The sequence below is a fragment of the Bemisia tabaci genome, chromosome 3, assembly GCF_918797505.1.
Source record: "Bemisia tabaci chromosome 3, PGI_BMITA_v3".
Classification (NCBI taxonomy): domain Eukaryota; kingdom Metazoa; phylum Arthropoda; class Insecta; order Hemiptera; family Aleyrodidae; genus Bemisia; species Bemisia tabaci.
This window is the reverse complement of record NC_092795.1, coordinates 62,572,152-62,587,950: the sequence shown is the minus strand read 5'-3', so window position 1 is coordinate 62,587,950 and position 15,799 is coordinate 62,572,152. Positions and strand designations below refer to the sequence as shown.

The following is a 15,799-nucleotide window of genomic DNA, read 5'->3' as shown; positions in this document are numbered from 1 at the left end:
AATTAATAAGTGTTATGATGTTTTTCTGGAGGGTCTTGCTCCCAGCAATTTAACTAAATTGCTGGTTCAAGCACTGTCTTTATGCTGTTTGGGAATGTCATTTGTTCTTTTGGATGATGCAAAAATTAGCCTCAGAGTTCACCACCTATTTCTTCTCTGTGCACAAGTTGTCCATCGATTCTATCTGTCTGGATAAGAAGATCTTATCAAAGAAAAGAGAACTCGCTTTGCTGCTATCTTTCTCTATCCATTTTTAGGTAAACCTTCAGTAGACCTTGATAAACCTAGAGACCCAAAAACAGGCTTGGTTTTTCATTTTTAGGGGAAGGATTCTCAGGGAACTGATAGCTGAGATGTAAGGTGTAGTGATCAGGTGTAATGAATCTATCCTGTACTAAGCATAGAGATACAACTGGTATTTCAGTTGCTATATGTTGGATATCTTGATGTTAGTTCACTTCAGAGATTCGTCTAAGGACCAGAGCAGTGAAGAATACTGTTGAGGGCCAGAGAGAGAGAGAGCCTTTGGCTGTGGCCTCTCAGTTTTAGGGACACTATTCAATGTCAATTGATTATCTTTCACTTGACTTGCACGCACTCAAGTTCCACCTCAACCCAATTGTTACCTGCCAGGGGCTCATTTATGAGAAAATACAGATAAATTAAGTCTGATAACTTTATCTTATCAATCAATTAATAAATGAAAGCGAAAAGCCTGGGGACAGGAAATGTGTGATGATTACGATCCATGTCACAAGTCATGAATCTTGCTGCTGTCTTGTGAGAAAAATTTCAGGGATTAAAGGGAAGGAACAGATAAATTTTCGCCTCAAATAGTCATGATCAGCAATGAAGATGCCGATAATTTAATTAAGATAAATGAAATTGAGGAAGAAAGACAGTCATGAAATGTTCATGTTTCTCTTTTGCGTCTCAGATTTGACCAAAATTTTAAAAGTGGAGCACTACGCCTTGTATTACTGCATAGGTTATAGTACTTATTAAAAACGAGAAGAAGTTTAAGTCACAATAAAATTGAACATAGTCATGTATTAAAAATATGTACAGAGAAATATAAATACTATGATAACTAAGTATAATAATTGACTAGTTTTGGAAGTCTACATCTGAAAATCATTTCCAGATTAAAAAAATTGGAGCTCCACCAGTTAAAACTTTCACTCCTTGAAGAGTGTCCAAAGAGCTATCTTGACTTTCCCTGTGGTCAAATGGTCGACTTGTAATCCTAGAAAAAAGGATTGCAGAGTCAGGATATTAAATTTTTCCGAATGAAAAGCAACACAAAATAATAAAGTTATTGATTCCTATTGTCAGATGTCAAGCTAACCACTCTTCTTGAGTTCACTGCTCTTGTGGTGGCTCAGAGTGCTGAACATGAATTGTTCTGGTTGAACAATCACCAAAATTCATTGAAGATGAAAAAAGTATTGTGTGGATCGTATCTACAAGTTTTCCAGCTTTTCTTTGAAAGCAACACACAGTGGTAGAAAAATTATGAGGTTGGACAGGGTAGCCACGGCTAAGGCTGAAAAATAGGTCAGGAAAGACTGGAAGAAGCCAGAGAAAAGGAGCTACATGATCCCAAAATTAGGGAAAAATTTCGTTCATGTAAGAGGCAAATTTTAAATTTACGGCAGTTAGCTCAGTTTTTATCCCAGCTAGATCATATGATTTTAAAATTGTTATTAAGGTGATTCCATGGACGCCATTTTTTGTGTCAGAGCGACTTGCGATATATCGTATCGATTTGTTCCATAATTTTAGCTACTTGTCATTTTTTTCGAATTTTGAGATCGCATTTCTGTTGTCATGAGTCTGAAGAATTATGTACCAAACTTGACAAAGAAATTCAACTTAATACTTAAAGGCGTGGTTATTTCAGAGGAAAAATATCGCATTCAAGTGCAGTTTCAATATCAGTATCGAATGCGATATTTTTCCTCTAAAAAAACCAAGCCTTTATTACGTTGAGTTTCTTGGTCAAGTTTGGTACATGAATTCTTAAGACTCATGACAACAGAAGTGCGAACTCAAAATTCCGAAAAAATACAAGTAGCTGAAATTATGGAACGAACTGATGCGATACATCGCACGTCGCTCTGACATTAAAAATGGCGTCCGTCGAATCACCTTAATCATCTTTTACTGTCTTAAAATTCAAGGAATTTTTGCCCCGATTGGTCTAGGAATTCAGTCCTGATTTTCAAGAAAAGCACCCTGCTAGTGATTTTTTACTTACCTTCAAATGAAAATCAAACGAATCATCAAGTAATTCAGCTTCCCAGTCATCACCGTCCTCTCGAGGATCGTAGGAGTAGTATGGCATCAGCTGATGACGTAGTCTATCTAGTCGTTTCTTTCGAATGAGGCTTACAACCTGCAGACAAATAGGCTAAATTGAAAGGGGCAAAAATTTAATTGTAAAAAATACTTGCTGCCATCGTATAGGTACTTAGAGATGGTTTCAGTGCGTGGTTATTTTTGCAAACTATACCCAGCGATCTAGGCTTCTTTTAAAACTCGTTTGAAACCTTTTCCATTTTTCCTGAATTTTTTAAGATGAAGGTGGTGCACAACTTTGCTACATGTTTTGATGATTTTTGAGATTTCCCCCAGAAAAATTTGAAAATTTCACACATTTCAAATGCAATTTTAAACATTTCTAGAAATATTTTGGGTGTAATACTTTTCATTTTTAGCTTTGGTTCCTGCATTGTATTGTACTGGGCTCTCGTAGCGATTTCTTGAGTGGCAATCGTCTCCTAGCCTCCCTAGAGCCTGTCCACCTCTATTGCCTTGTCCTATGATAATACCAGTATGAGAATCTTTGTTTCCAGATCAAATTTAAGGATGCAGATTTTCTCATAAACACTGAATTTACGAATTGCTTTGATCTTTTTTTTTAATGTCCATTTAGCAACCGATTATAGCATCGTAGAAGATCTGTTTCATTACGCAAGTAATGAAATCAAATTGAAGAAAGTCATCACACTTTCCTTGCCTGATAAAGATGTGCTTGGTTTTAAACTGCAGCGATAAATTTACGAAAAATTCAATCTTTTTGAAGAATTACTTAACCTGGCAATTTTTTTTAGAATTTTACTACGGATTTTTGCAATTTTTCTGGATTTTCTTGAAAACTTTTGCATTATTTTTAGTAAGTCAAAACGATTTTTGTAAATGAAAGGTTCAATTAATTTGCTAAAAAATTGTCTAACTAAAATTGTATTAAAAACCCTATTCTTGAAAAAGGATTGCCAAAACAAAATAACGAACAAAACGATCAAAACCCATTAATCAAATGAGTGTTACTTTGAATAGCTTTAAACACACTAACCACAGCAGTTAGCAAGAGGACGAGACAAAAAGTAATAACAAGAACAATCAGGGAGCGGATTCCAGCAGAGTTGTCATCATCATGAGCCGTCGTTGGAGTTGAGGTAGTGTTCGGAGCTGTGAGCGTACTATGAGTAGTAGATCGACTCATAATAGTGGAAATGCCTGGAATAAGATAATTTTGGAAAATTAGGAAGTTTCAGGCAGAGAAGAACTAATGAGATTACGAGGAAACATATTATCTACGTAATGGTGACTTTTAGTCTAGCAACTTTTGGTAAAACAATTCAGCGGCAAGAGGTGCCAGTGAATTTTTTGCCCCTAAATTTCCTCATGATTCTTCTAATGAAAAAGGTAAAACTCTTAGCCTTAAGGTGATTTGAACTGCAGCCCACTTTGCAGCCTATTCCTCTTTGAAGCATTGCAGCAATAAATTAGGTAGGTCTTTCAGTCAGAAAAAACTTTCCGTTTTGGATGAAAAAATGAGATACTTAGTGCACATGAGATTGAAAAGATAAAGAGGAAAATTACAGAATTTTAAAAAATAAAAACAGCAATTTTCTACAAAAGCAATATTGCACTCAATGCAGAAATCAATTCCTGAATCAAATAAAAATTCCTGGGAAATACCTACTGGTTTTAGTTCCTTGCATTTGGCAATTTCTTTTAAGCGAATACTTTTTAGACTTTTATTAGAGGGTACTGTCTTTTTTCTACTAAAGACTATAAAATCACCCAAATTTTTGACCAAGATAGGTATTTATCGAACCGACAAACACCTATGCTTGATCAAAACAAAACCCATAAACCAGTTCTTATGGAAGAAATAAGGTTAATCATGAATACTTTTTTCATGAAGGGCTTTCCTCCAGTGTTTCCTGCTGGATACTTCAATGGCATTTCCTTGCAGGACTATTCCGTTGAAATTGATCTGTTCATAGCTGTTGGAAAGAACTTGGGTATATTCCTGATTTAGACCTTGATGATTTGTGTGCGTTCGTATCAAAGTCCCTCTGCACTCCTGCTCTGCTGTATTTGCAGTATTCAAATTGAGAGAGAAGGGATCTTTGCATGAAAAGTACGCCTGCGAACAGTGTGTACTTAAATCTACAATTTATTTGAAAAGAGAGAATTACAGAACGAAGGTGTAAATTGGCGATCACATAACTCGGCTGGCGACGTTGCAGACTTCCTGTCATACTTTACTTTTTAAACAGAAAACTGCTTAATGATAGCAATTCTTTAAAACTGCTGTGATTTTTTCTCTGTGCAAAGAAAGTTCTGCAAAAACTTCAAAGAATGATGTCAATTTGTTCACCTTTAAAAAAAATTATATAAAGGCAGAAATTTCAGACACTGCAAACGAGTTATGTGATTGCCGACTTACACCGTCGAGAAGTTTCAATTGAAAATGTTTCCTCACCTGCATGGCAACAATTAGCCCGATTTATTGGCAAGTTCTATGAGTATGTGGGGAAACAAGAAACTTGGCTTCCACACCATGGTATCAATCCTGGAATTGAGAGAGTACCTCTTGTGAATATCGAGTGTACATCTGAGGATAAATCATTTTTCAAGACACCTCCAAAATGCTAGCCTGAATATTGAATTGAAAATCATACAGCCTCAGAGTGAGAAATTGCTAAAAAATGACTGAACTGAAGATAATTCACGTACAAATGCACGAGACCAAGACCACATCACATGAGACGAATGAGGAATTGAGGAATGAAGTTCAAGTGAAACGACAGTTCGGTCTGTTGTTGTGATAAGAAATTTGATAAGAAAGACAAAGAAGCGAAAAACCGTCAAATGATAACAAATTATTCGAATGATGTCACTGGCAGAAAGTAACCTGATTGGTGCGTAACAGTAGTGTTTTCCAGTGTGACGTCAGATCAGACTTGAGTTAAAAGAGAAAGGTAATTTTTTTGTGATAAATTGTTATTACACCTAAACAGTAAAAAAATAATTTTTACATCTAATGTAATTCGCCTTCAACACTTTAAGAGGCAATTGTCGCTACAAAAAAGAATGGTCTGTGTGAAGTTTGTAGAATTTTTGAAGGAGTTTTCAAGCGATAGTCGCGCCCTCTTTCGAATTTCAATCAAAGTGATGATGCTTTCTTTGTTTATGTTTAGGTTATAGCATCCTTATCACTCGCGACACGCACTTCTTATCTGCTTCGCGGCAATTCATAGTGGCATCGAGAGCTTTTGAGGTAATTTTACTGACGAAGAGTAGTTCATTGATATGGTGAATAATTTGCGAAGAGAAATTTCGATCTCTAAAGGTAGGTACAGCATACTTTTGTCATAGTGAATTCCTCTCTAGGTATGACGTCTCCCTGCTTTCCTCCAAACTGGATCATTACAGACACGTTCACTATGCAGCTCAAACTACTCGAGCAATTATTGATTCTATCAGGCAGACTTTGACTGGAATAATCGAATAGGGGTTGAATCATCTTGATGATGATTAATATAAAATTTTTATCGGGTCTAGGTCTTTCAAGCCTGGCCTTTAATGGACGCCTCTGCTTGCGATTGATGCAAAGCAACAATATCAAATTTCATTGGTTCTATATTCAATACTCTTAATGCCTAAGGCTTGTGACACTTTGATGTTGAAAAAAGTTAAGAAGATACTGATGACAAACCTAGAAAATAATTCACTTATGCCTCTATTGCAAATCACATGGTTGCGCTAAATGCAAACTGTCAAGTTTATTGGGAAACAGGCTTCAATTGGACGTATTTCTATCAAACAAATTTATGTGCAGGTGAGAAATATGGGGTGTGCTTGTTAGGTCTCTGGCTGTAAAAGTGAATGAGAATAATATAGCGCCATTGCCGTCAGCAGCAATGATGTAGCTGGGGCGCGAAGGAAAGATCATCATCGGGGCGCTTTAACTCATGAGCCCTGTCCACAACGCTTTAGCGCCATGCCCATGGCTCATTAATCCTGCATTCAGTTGGCACACAGTTCTGTTCGCCGAATTTAAAATCCCGCTTTTCCAATTCTTCAAAAGGAATCATGCCCACTTTTATATTTTTTCTTATCCAGCTTTCTAGAGCACACCCCATATTTCTCACCTGCACATAATTCTGTTTGATAGAAATACGTCCAATTATGGATTCTATCAGATCCAATATTATCAACTTGGATTCAAGGGAAGCTTGAATTCAGAACTCAGGATTCAGTTTCCAATTTTGCAATCTTCAGTTTAAGGAAGAGGCATCTAGTGGGCTGCAGTTCCAAACATTTATTTCTTCATGCAGAAACAGCGATAACTAATTTGTAGCAGTACCCAAGTCAAAAAATTTCATTCATGAAAAGAAACTTCTAAGTGAGGTGCGCATAAGAATTTTTCACTTTTCAAATTGAACCAACACTTACTGAAGGAAATGTAACAGTGATTTTTTCTGCCCGAAGCAGGTTTTCAATTAAAAAAGAAACACTGCTTAGTGACGCAATATAGTGATACTCTTTTTCCTTCTAATTTCAATTTTCTCCATTTTTTTTCAACACAGAAAAATTATTGAGAATGCAATTCCTAAACTCATGGTGCAGAACTCTCATGAACTGGTGTAATTTTCTGAAGCAAATTTTCCATTATGGTGTAGTTTCTTGGTGTGCTGCCAAGTCTGTGTGTATGATGGGAACTTTAATTCTCACTAGCTGAAATTTTTTTCCGCTCAATGACGCTCTTCTCTTTTTTTCCAGATTTTACCTTATTGGGATGAAAAATGCAGTTTTGTCATTGTTTGAAGACAAGGAGTATGTCAAAGTATGTGCTCCTATGGTTCGATATAGCAAGTAAGTTGCTTTGCATAGATATTTTTAGTTGGTTCAAGAGTGAAGTATTGATATAGAGATTCAGGACGGATTCAATGATTTTATTAATTTGGTATTGCTGCTTGTCTACTGAATTGGGAAGAAGCTTCCGGATGAAATATCAATGGTGAAAATTGAATAGCATGTATCACAATGGAGCTCTTGCATGTATCAGGGAATTGCGATTTAGGTACTTTTTTGACAGTAAAATTTTGCGAGAAATAAGAGATGGTGCCACTAAGCTTGAGAACTCCAGCTTGAAGGCTGGAATGTTGGCAAACCTGCTTATGTATTTTCTCTCTATCTGTGCACGGAGAGATTGGCTTGATGTAGAGATGGACTCTCAGCGTAGCAGGGATCCCCCTCATTATGACCTCAACTTTGATAGTTCTTTGGGGGGTTGAAAGTTTGTTTTAGAAGAAACTGGAGACACCATCATGTTTCCTGCAAAATTTTACGTAAGAATAAGTACTGAAATCGCGAATCTCAGATGCATGCAAGAGCTTGATGCAAATCGGAATACATGTTTTTTTACTTTCGCCATCAATTTGCTCCTTACTCAGAATAATCATACCTATACCTTAAATTGTAGTCAGCTTTCTCTTTTTCCAGATTCTAATTATCTGAAAATCAATCGTAATCGTAGAGATATTTGTGGAGAAGACAGAAGTTTTATCTTCCTTGCCTTCTTTAAAATAATTGTTTTTGTTAAGATCTTTGCAAACTGACCAAAACTCAACTCTCTTTGAAAATTTTAGAAATCATTCTGCTATCCTTTATTTTTGCGGCACACACTAACTTAGGAAGTAAATTTTTACTTTTTGACGCTGACATGACCATATCATACTTCTTTGTCTTTAACAGACTGGAGCTGCAGTATGATACTATCTCTATCTTAATTCTTTCTTAGTGGTAATTGGTATTAAAAAAAATATTAGTATCAAATATTTTTTGCAAAATCCTGCTCCTGCCCATTCCTAAGAAAATAAATAAAAACGGTTTTTCTCTTCAAGTTTACTTTTCTCTTGAATGCTCCTTATTTGAGTGGTTTACGTCTGTTTCAGAGTGCAGTTTCGGAACATAGTTCGCAAGTATGGGTGCGATCTATGTTTTTCACCTATGATCGTTGCAAACTCATTTGTACAGTCTTCAAAAGCCGAGACATTGAATTTACTAGTTTTGATGGTAAGATTAATGCTATAATCTTGTTTAGGTAGAGGAAAATTGTAAACCAACGGGATGGCAGGATTGGATTGCATTTTGCAAAAAGGAACCAGAAGCATTCCAGTGTCGTTAAGATTGTGCAACTTTCTTGGGCAAATATAAACCGATCATCGATACAAGTTTTGTCTTTACTCTCACTAAACTATGAATTCAAGACGAAAATCACCTTTGTAAATCTGATTTGTTTCATTTATTTTATCGCAAAGCATGTATGTTGCACAATCCCAGCAACATTGGAATGCTCTTGTTTCCTTTTTGAAAAATGCAATCCAATTGTAAATGGGTCAAAAGTTGGATGAATCAGAGATATTATCCAGAGAAGCTGACCTGTGTTTTTCAGAAAACAAGGTTGCAGTTTTCATATTCTGCAGCACTCAGAGAATTTTTAAATTATCCTCTAGAATTTCATGAACAGTAATCTAGGATCTACTGCTGTTTTCCGCAGGATTTTTTGCGATTGCAAGAAGTGAAATTGAATTGTAGACTTGAGTATATGTATATCATCAATCATAATTAATTTACAGTAATGCCATAATTATCCGAACAACAATTATCTGCTGTAGTAAAACTTTTTTCAAGTGATAGTGTAATCTCAACAATCTTTAAAAACCAATTTTTTCTTCTAAATATTCTTTAAGCTGAGCTCTTATCATGTCACTATGATTGGTTACTCTGTTAGCAATGATATGTTTTCTTCACATCGGTTTTATGTCCTCACTTCGTAAGTAGGTACTCCTGTATTTTAAAAAAAAATTCTTTGTATGTTTCATAGGTGTCCTCAGTGATCGGCCACTAATCGTACAGTTTGCTTCCAGCTGTGTAAAAGATTTTGTCGATGCTGCAGAATTTGTAGCGCAGTAAGTTTATTTTTATAATACAGCTCTTAACGAGGAATTTTTAAGCTATCATTGACAAGCAAAAGTGAAGGCCCATGAATTTCCAGCAACGAAGAAAAAAAAACATGCTGAAACATGGGAAGGGAGAATCTCTTATTTATTTTAAATGCAGAACAAGTAAATTGCGTATTTGTTTGAATTGAATATTTGTATTGAATTGAGTATTTGTTTGAACATTATTGGAGGACTAAATTTGTCTGACATTATGTCAGATTAGCATTCTAAACTGATCACAGTAAACAAAGGTCTCTTCTTGAGAATTCTTTCTGGCACTGTACATACTGAAAAAAGTATACTAAGTTCTGATGCCACATAAATTAGGATATGAGTCCATCAAAGTTTCTCTTTTGAAATAATTTTTATCAGACAGCTTTGTCTTTTTCCCAAAATTTTTACTATAAAGATTGTTATCATGATTCTGTTGAATCGTGATCGTAATCAAGATTATTTTTCAGTCAAGTGCTCCACTATTTTTTTGTGGCAAAACTTATATCATTCTTAAAGGTATGACATATTCTCATTCCTTTTGCATTCTGTTTTAGGCTGAGTTGCAATAATTCATTGTTTTGGCAAGAAGAATTGGCATCTAACCCTAATTTCATACTTTAAAAAAAAAACAAATAAAAGAAGAAGATTAAGTATAAATAGAATTTGACCAAACTTGATCTCATGACAATGAATAAATCATGAGGCAGGAAGTCAGTCTACACAATTTAAAGTAGGCCCATAAGTTGGCAAGACAGTGAAACTATATCTATGCATATCTTAATTTCAGTATTCTTGGAAATTTGCAGCTCAATACCTGGTTTGGTCATTTCACCATTCATGGTGATACAGTGTACCGATACTATCGGAAGTAATTTTGTATAAGATGAAAAGATTGAAGTTTTCCCAGAACTTGAGTCAATCCAACCCAAGATCTTATCCATATTATGATAGTAATATATTGGCATGCACTGCTCATTGACCGTATTTTTTTTTAATTTAAGGCACTGCGATGGTATTGACTTGAACTGTGGCTGCCCTCAAAAATGGGCACTGAAAAGTGGGTTTGGCTGTGGTCTGCTCAGTCAACCAGAAATCATCCATGATTGTGTGAAACAGCTGCGTAACAGACTGCCTGAACACAAGACTGTGTCTGTCAAAATACGCTTGTACGATGATGTGCGGTAAGGTTATTTTTACGGTGTATTTGAAATTATGGAATTCCCTCCATGAGTTAGTCGCCAATAATTTTATTCTCAGTAATGGGAAGCAACAAGTTTATTATATCAATTTTAAATTATTTCTTAAAGGGGACATAAACTCAAGACCTAATGTCAATACTTAGAAATGGATAGAGAAAATGTGACGAGGGCGGAAAACACTGAGACACTATTGAACCAGCGCCATTGCTGCTAAAAGATAAGTGCATCACATCATACACTTCATACAGGAAATCCCTAGCATTGTAATCAGTGTTACTGGATGAGGATTACGTTGTTCTTACCCTTCATTTAGGAGTGGGTAAAAAGATCGCTTTGTTTGAAAATCAAAACCCTGTAATGCAGAAAAGTTGCTTATTGGCATCACTTAGAAGCTTACTGAAGAGTTCTTTTTTTTAATTTTTTTAAGGATGCACCCTTTGGTTTTAGGAGAATTAACTTTATAATTCATACCTTTTTTTGCTGATTCCATGGTATTTACTGGTACTTGTACTCGATGGTACTTTGATGGTAGAAATTGCCTCTAGCCCTCATTTTTGAAGTCTAAACTTATTTTAAGTTGTACTTTACAGCGTGCTAATCAGTTTTTTGGTCAAAATATTTTTCCCCCCTGATGCCCCCAAAAATGCAATATTAAGCATCGACAAATAGTGACAATTTTTCAACACTGCTGTCAACATAAACTTCCTTAACCCCACCCCCCCCCAAAAAAAAAAAAACTTTCCTCACCGATCATGCAATCAGTGTATTACCTAATTAGACTTTTTCGGACCCCAGGATAAAGACAATACTTACTAGTAAAAGAATGAACGTTTTATTTCCTCTCAAGATACTGTCAAGTTGTATGCCTTTGGATTTTGTGGAATTTCAAATTGAAGAAGAGGTCTTACAATTCAACATTCAAAGTTGACTCATGACTTTTTGGGGTAAAAGAGTCACATTTCCTCAGTTTTGTGTTGAGTTAAGGATGTCTTTTCTAGAAAACACGTAAAGGAAGAGATGGAATAAGAGAAAGATATAAAAGAATAAGAAATAGGATACAGGAAAGAATAAAAGAATTTGTTTTAAAGCAAGTCAACTAACTTCTATAACTATTTTTATGTGCAGGAAAACAGTGGAACTTGCTCAGAGTTTAGAGGCTGCTGGAGTCTCCTTGTTAACAGTCCACGCTCGTACTCCTGATCAGCGGTCAGAACCAATTAATATGGATGCCTTAATAGATGTTCGGAAAAGTGTCTCAATTCCTGTGATAGCCAACGGAGATGTGAAGTCCCTTGTTGATGCTGACTACCTTCACAATGCAACCAATTGCCAAGGTTTGCTCTTTTCTCATTTTTTCGCACCTTAAGCAGTAATCGAAAGCAAGGCAGAAGTTTTCAATTTCCATTCTGAAGGAAACTTTGCATTAACTGGTAATTTGTTTGCAGGCATACTTTCTAAACAATTTTTGAAACACTCATGATTGGCAGGTCTAACAAAAATGGGTGAAAACAGTAAATTCTCTTTTTAACAAAATATTTCTGTTGATCATGTGCTGTAACTTCAAAAGTACATTTAACCCATTCGCCTCACATGACGAGTTTACTCGTCAGCGGGCGCCTAGGACATTATCTCAGCTGACGAGTTCATTCGCGCCGTTTTCGCCATTTCGACACTTGAGATGCCATCTATCGGAAAAGTGATAAAACACTGCCTAAAAAATCGCAAAGCAACGCTGATAGATGCCGCGAATCAACTCGTCAACTGAGATATGTCCCGCGCGCGCGCTGACGAGTATATGTACTCGTCAAACAAGGCGAATGGGTTAAGAAGGAAATATATTTTTTTGAGTGATTCTGTACCAAATGCCAGCCTTGTATTATATGTTGCAGAGTGCAGACCTGTGGGTTAAACTGAAGCGAACCTGAAACTATAAAATGAGTATGAATGAAAATGATAAGAGCCGTAAAGGAAAGAGGGAGTGAAAAATCCGTGGATAGTATACTAATATTAATTCTAAAATCCATAGCAAAATAAAAATAGAAAAATACCGGCCTGACAATTAGTCGTTGAAGGGGTTGCAAAAACGTTGCCACAACCTTGGCAACCACTTGCCAGGCTGGTATCTTAGACTTGTCCTGTAAAAATGTATCTAGTAGCAACCCAATTCCTAACTTGTCGCAAGATTAGAAGCATTTTTCTTTAAACATCATCTGGTTAAAAAATTTTCACTGTGCTGAGAAATTATTAAATAATATATGAGTGACAAAAAAGTAAGAAACAAACTTTGTTTGATAAGATCTGATCAGCATTTCAACTTTTATTTCCCCACCCTTTTAGATACTGAGTTTATCAAATTTTATTCTTACACTAATTCTAACTGTTGGGCAGGTATCATGGCAGCTCGCGGAATCCTTCAAAACCCTGGGTTGTTTGCAGGCCACAAGATCACCCAATTATGTGTCATCGAAGACTGGCTGTCGATGAAACACCCAAACTTCTTCATCTTTCATAATCATCTGGTATTCATGTTGACACAATTGCTAACAAGAGCGGAGCGGAGGGTTTTTAACTACCTAAAAACTGCAGCTGATGTGGTAGAATTCATTAAAAATAAATTCGGTATTGTTCCTAAAAACGATTTTAGTGTTTCTTCGCTCAAACCGGGTGCTGTGTACGATTCAGGGAAGTTCTTCCTCGAACACTTGAAAGAAACTGAAAATGGACCTGAAGATTCTGAAGAGAGCCGAGACTATTTTGAAGGAATCAGTGACTTATATATCTAATTTCAAAGTCTTCAAATGAACCACCTCATCATCTAGCTGTTTTTCAGTTATGTCATCAAGTCTCTGCCTATTTGTAAAACCGCACCAAATTGACTTGTTATAATCAGTTGTTTAATCTCATGAAAGATTTGGTCTCAATGTCAGACAGACTGATGTACTTTTTTCAGTTTTTTACACCTGGAATTTTTTTAAAATTCCCAAGCACTCTGTTATTTTCATTCATATTTTTATGATAACAGTATATTGATGGTGAAAGTCGGCAATCACATACCTCGATTTTTGGCGGTTTTGAGTTAGCTGCAGAAATGAAGTGTAGAAGATGCCCTTTACCTGCTATCAAAATATTTCAGCCGAAAAAAATCTGGAAGTCACCTAAAAACGTTGAACTCAAAACACATATCTTGGCGTTAATTCCAATAACACATAACTCGTGCTGTCGCGCCGCATTTTTACACAATGCGCGCTCTCCCGGGAAGAACCGTGAGCAGTTTAGGAGGGAAAATTAAAAGTTAGTACGACACGGAATCTTCAAACAACAAAAATATTATTATTGTTTTAACATCTAAAATCTAATCCGACGGATAACTGAGTAATCGTCCGCTTATTTTTATATTCATTTCATTTTAATTCGTAACTTGACGGCAAGAAGTCCGCAATCACATAATTATCTCGTTCATGGTGTCTAAAAATCTCCGCTTCTACCACACATTTGACATCATTCCTTGCAGTTTATACAGAATTTTCTTTGCATAGAGAAGAAAACTCACTGTAGTTTTAAAGAATTGCTGTTGAGTAGTTTTCCGTTTAAAAAATGAAGTGTGACAGGAAGTCTGCGACGTCGTAAACCGAGTTATGTAATTGCCGACTTATGCTGTCGAATCGTTTTCCAGTGTCATTCCAAAGATTCGCTACCAATTAAAGTTTGTTGAAAGGAACTTTAGGCTACTTTTAAAGTGAGAGGAGTCTTATTCAGTCTTTATTCAGTCAACATCGGCAAAGAATAGGTTTGAATCAGTAATTCGCCAATCACGTATCTCGGAATTCAGTGTTGGACCTTACGTCCACAAACACATAACTCAGTTTTTCGGTCATTTCTCCTGACAGACGAGAATATTATTCAAAATGATGATAGAGTCTTATAAAGCATCTTATCCTTGCTGTCTCTAAGAATCATTTCCCCTCTACCTTCAAAAATGAGGAATGTAGAGAGTTTTTTCCCTCTCCTGAAAAATCGCGTTTTCCGAGTTATGTGATTGCCGACTTGCACCGTCGATATTTAAGCTCCAGAGATATTCCAAGAGGATTAGCAATGAAGCCAAAAGAAGGGAAAGCCTGAAAAAAAGAAAAAGCTGTTTTTACCAGGCCTCTTAATTTTGAGAATTTAAGGAATTAATTCTTAGCAAAGTATTATGAGACGAATAAAGGATTTTACATTAACAGAATTCTTACAAGTTAAATCAGCATACAACTATTTTCTTTGAATTGCTATCTTGCACAGTTTGAGTCCAAAAAACTACCTCTATAGCTTACTATTAGTTTCATAGGATTACATCGCATTTTCATCTTTTTTTCATAGCAGAAGAATAGCTTACCAGGATAAGGGTAGGATTGCCAATATTACTGCCTGCTAAATAATTTGGAACTGTATAAATCGTTTCTAACGCTAGATACGGCTCCCAATTTTTTCACCCTGGCTGGACCCTTGCTTTGCAGGTTGAAAATGCAAATGACTTGATTTTTCTGTAATTATGTATTAGAATATGTATGTAAAGGTGGGAGTTTTACTTATCAAGATCTTCCTGGTAAGATCTTTGCTCTTGTAATGAATGCATTTCTCATCCTTAAGCATATACATAACATAAATTACTATTTTGCCAATGCAAATCTTCTAAGAAAGTGTCATTTATGAAGCCATAGTTCCAAGCTTCAGGCCTACAATGATTTGGAAACTCCTTATTGTTTTTAAAGTTTCATCTTCCTGAAATTCTCATTCAATGTTTGCTGTCTGTTTGTCACTCTGCTTTGTCAATTCTTTCCCTCGTGTTGTGAGGGAGGAAGGTGGCTTTTGTTCAATATTATTGATTAATATTGATCCATGTGAAGGCAAAGCTTGTAATGGCTCCACATTTCAATGAGTATTCCTATTCCTGTTTAAATTGTGAATCAGAAACCTCTCAAATGTGATAAAAATTGTGATAATATTTATCTTGAATTATAAATTATTTCAATTTTTATTATTGGTATACTTGGAATTTATTTCTCTTTATTTTGCGACTGGTGCCTACGTTGAGCAAAGAAGAGTTTTGGAGAATATTAATGACTTTTTCAGTGCTACCGTTCTGCGTAATTGAGGGTCGCTGCATAATACGTAATAGCTGCGTGATTTGCGTGTAATTGAAGTTTTTTAAAAATTTCAGTTTGCTATCGCGGTTTTTAGGTTAGCTACGTCTTGCTTGGTCTTGCCGATCTTGGTAAACCAGTGGTAAATGGTCGTAGTGAAGACAGTTTTTTACCT

The 15,799-nt window shown here is 35.9% G+C and overlaps 2 protein-coding genes across 2 annotated transcripts; one reads left to right on the top strand and one right to left on the bottom strand.

Moving 5' to 3' along the window:
* Window positions 1-1,030: 1,030 nt before the first annotated feature.
* Window positions 1,031-5,169, bottom strand: LOC109039564 (uncharacterized protein C3orf18 homolog). The gene is made up of 4 exons (XM_072299003.1): window positions 4,781-5,169; window positions 3,359-3,522; window positions 2,261-2,398; window positions 1,031-1,246 (listed from the first exon to the last, which is right to left on the bottom strand). Exons 2-4 carry the CDS (start codon window positions 3,506-3,508, stop codon window positions 1,226-1,228), a joined length of 309 nt encoding a protein of 102 aa, XP_072155104.1. The 5' UTR covers window positions 3,509-3,522; window positions 4,781-5,169; the 3' UTR covers window positions 1,031-1,225.
* A 321-nt stretch (window positions 5,170-5,490) lies between these two features.
* Window positions 5,491-15,518, top strand: Dus4 (Dihydrouridine synthase 4). Its single transcript, XM_019055079.2, is given in 8 exon segments — window positions 5,491-5,650; window positions 7,084-7,176; window positions 8,259-8,379; window positions 9,191-9,202; window positions 9,205-9,275; window positions 10,304-10,483; window positions 11,627-11,835; window positions 12,890-15,518. Coding segments are annotated over 7 exon segments (1,065 nt in total). The 5' UTR covers window positions 5,491-5,650; window positions 7,084-7,099; the 3' UTR covers window positions 13,285-15,518.
* The last annotated feature ends 281 nt before the right edge of the window (window positions 15,519-15,799 follow it).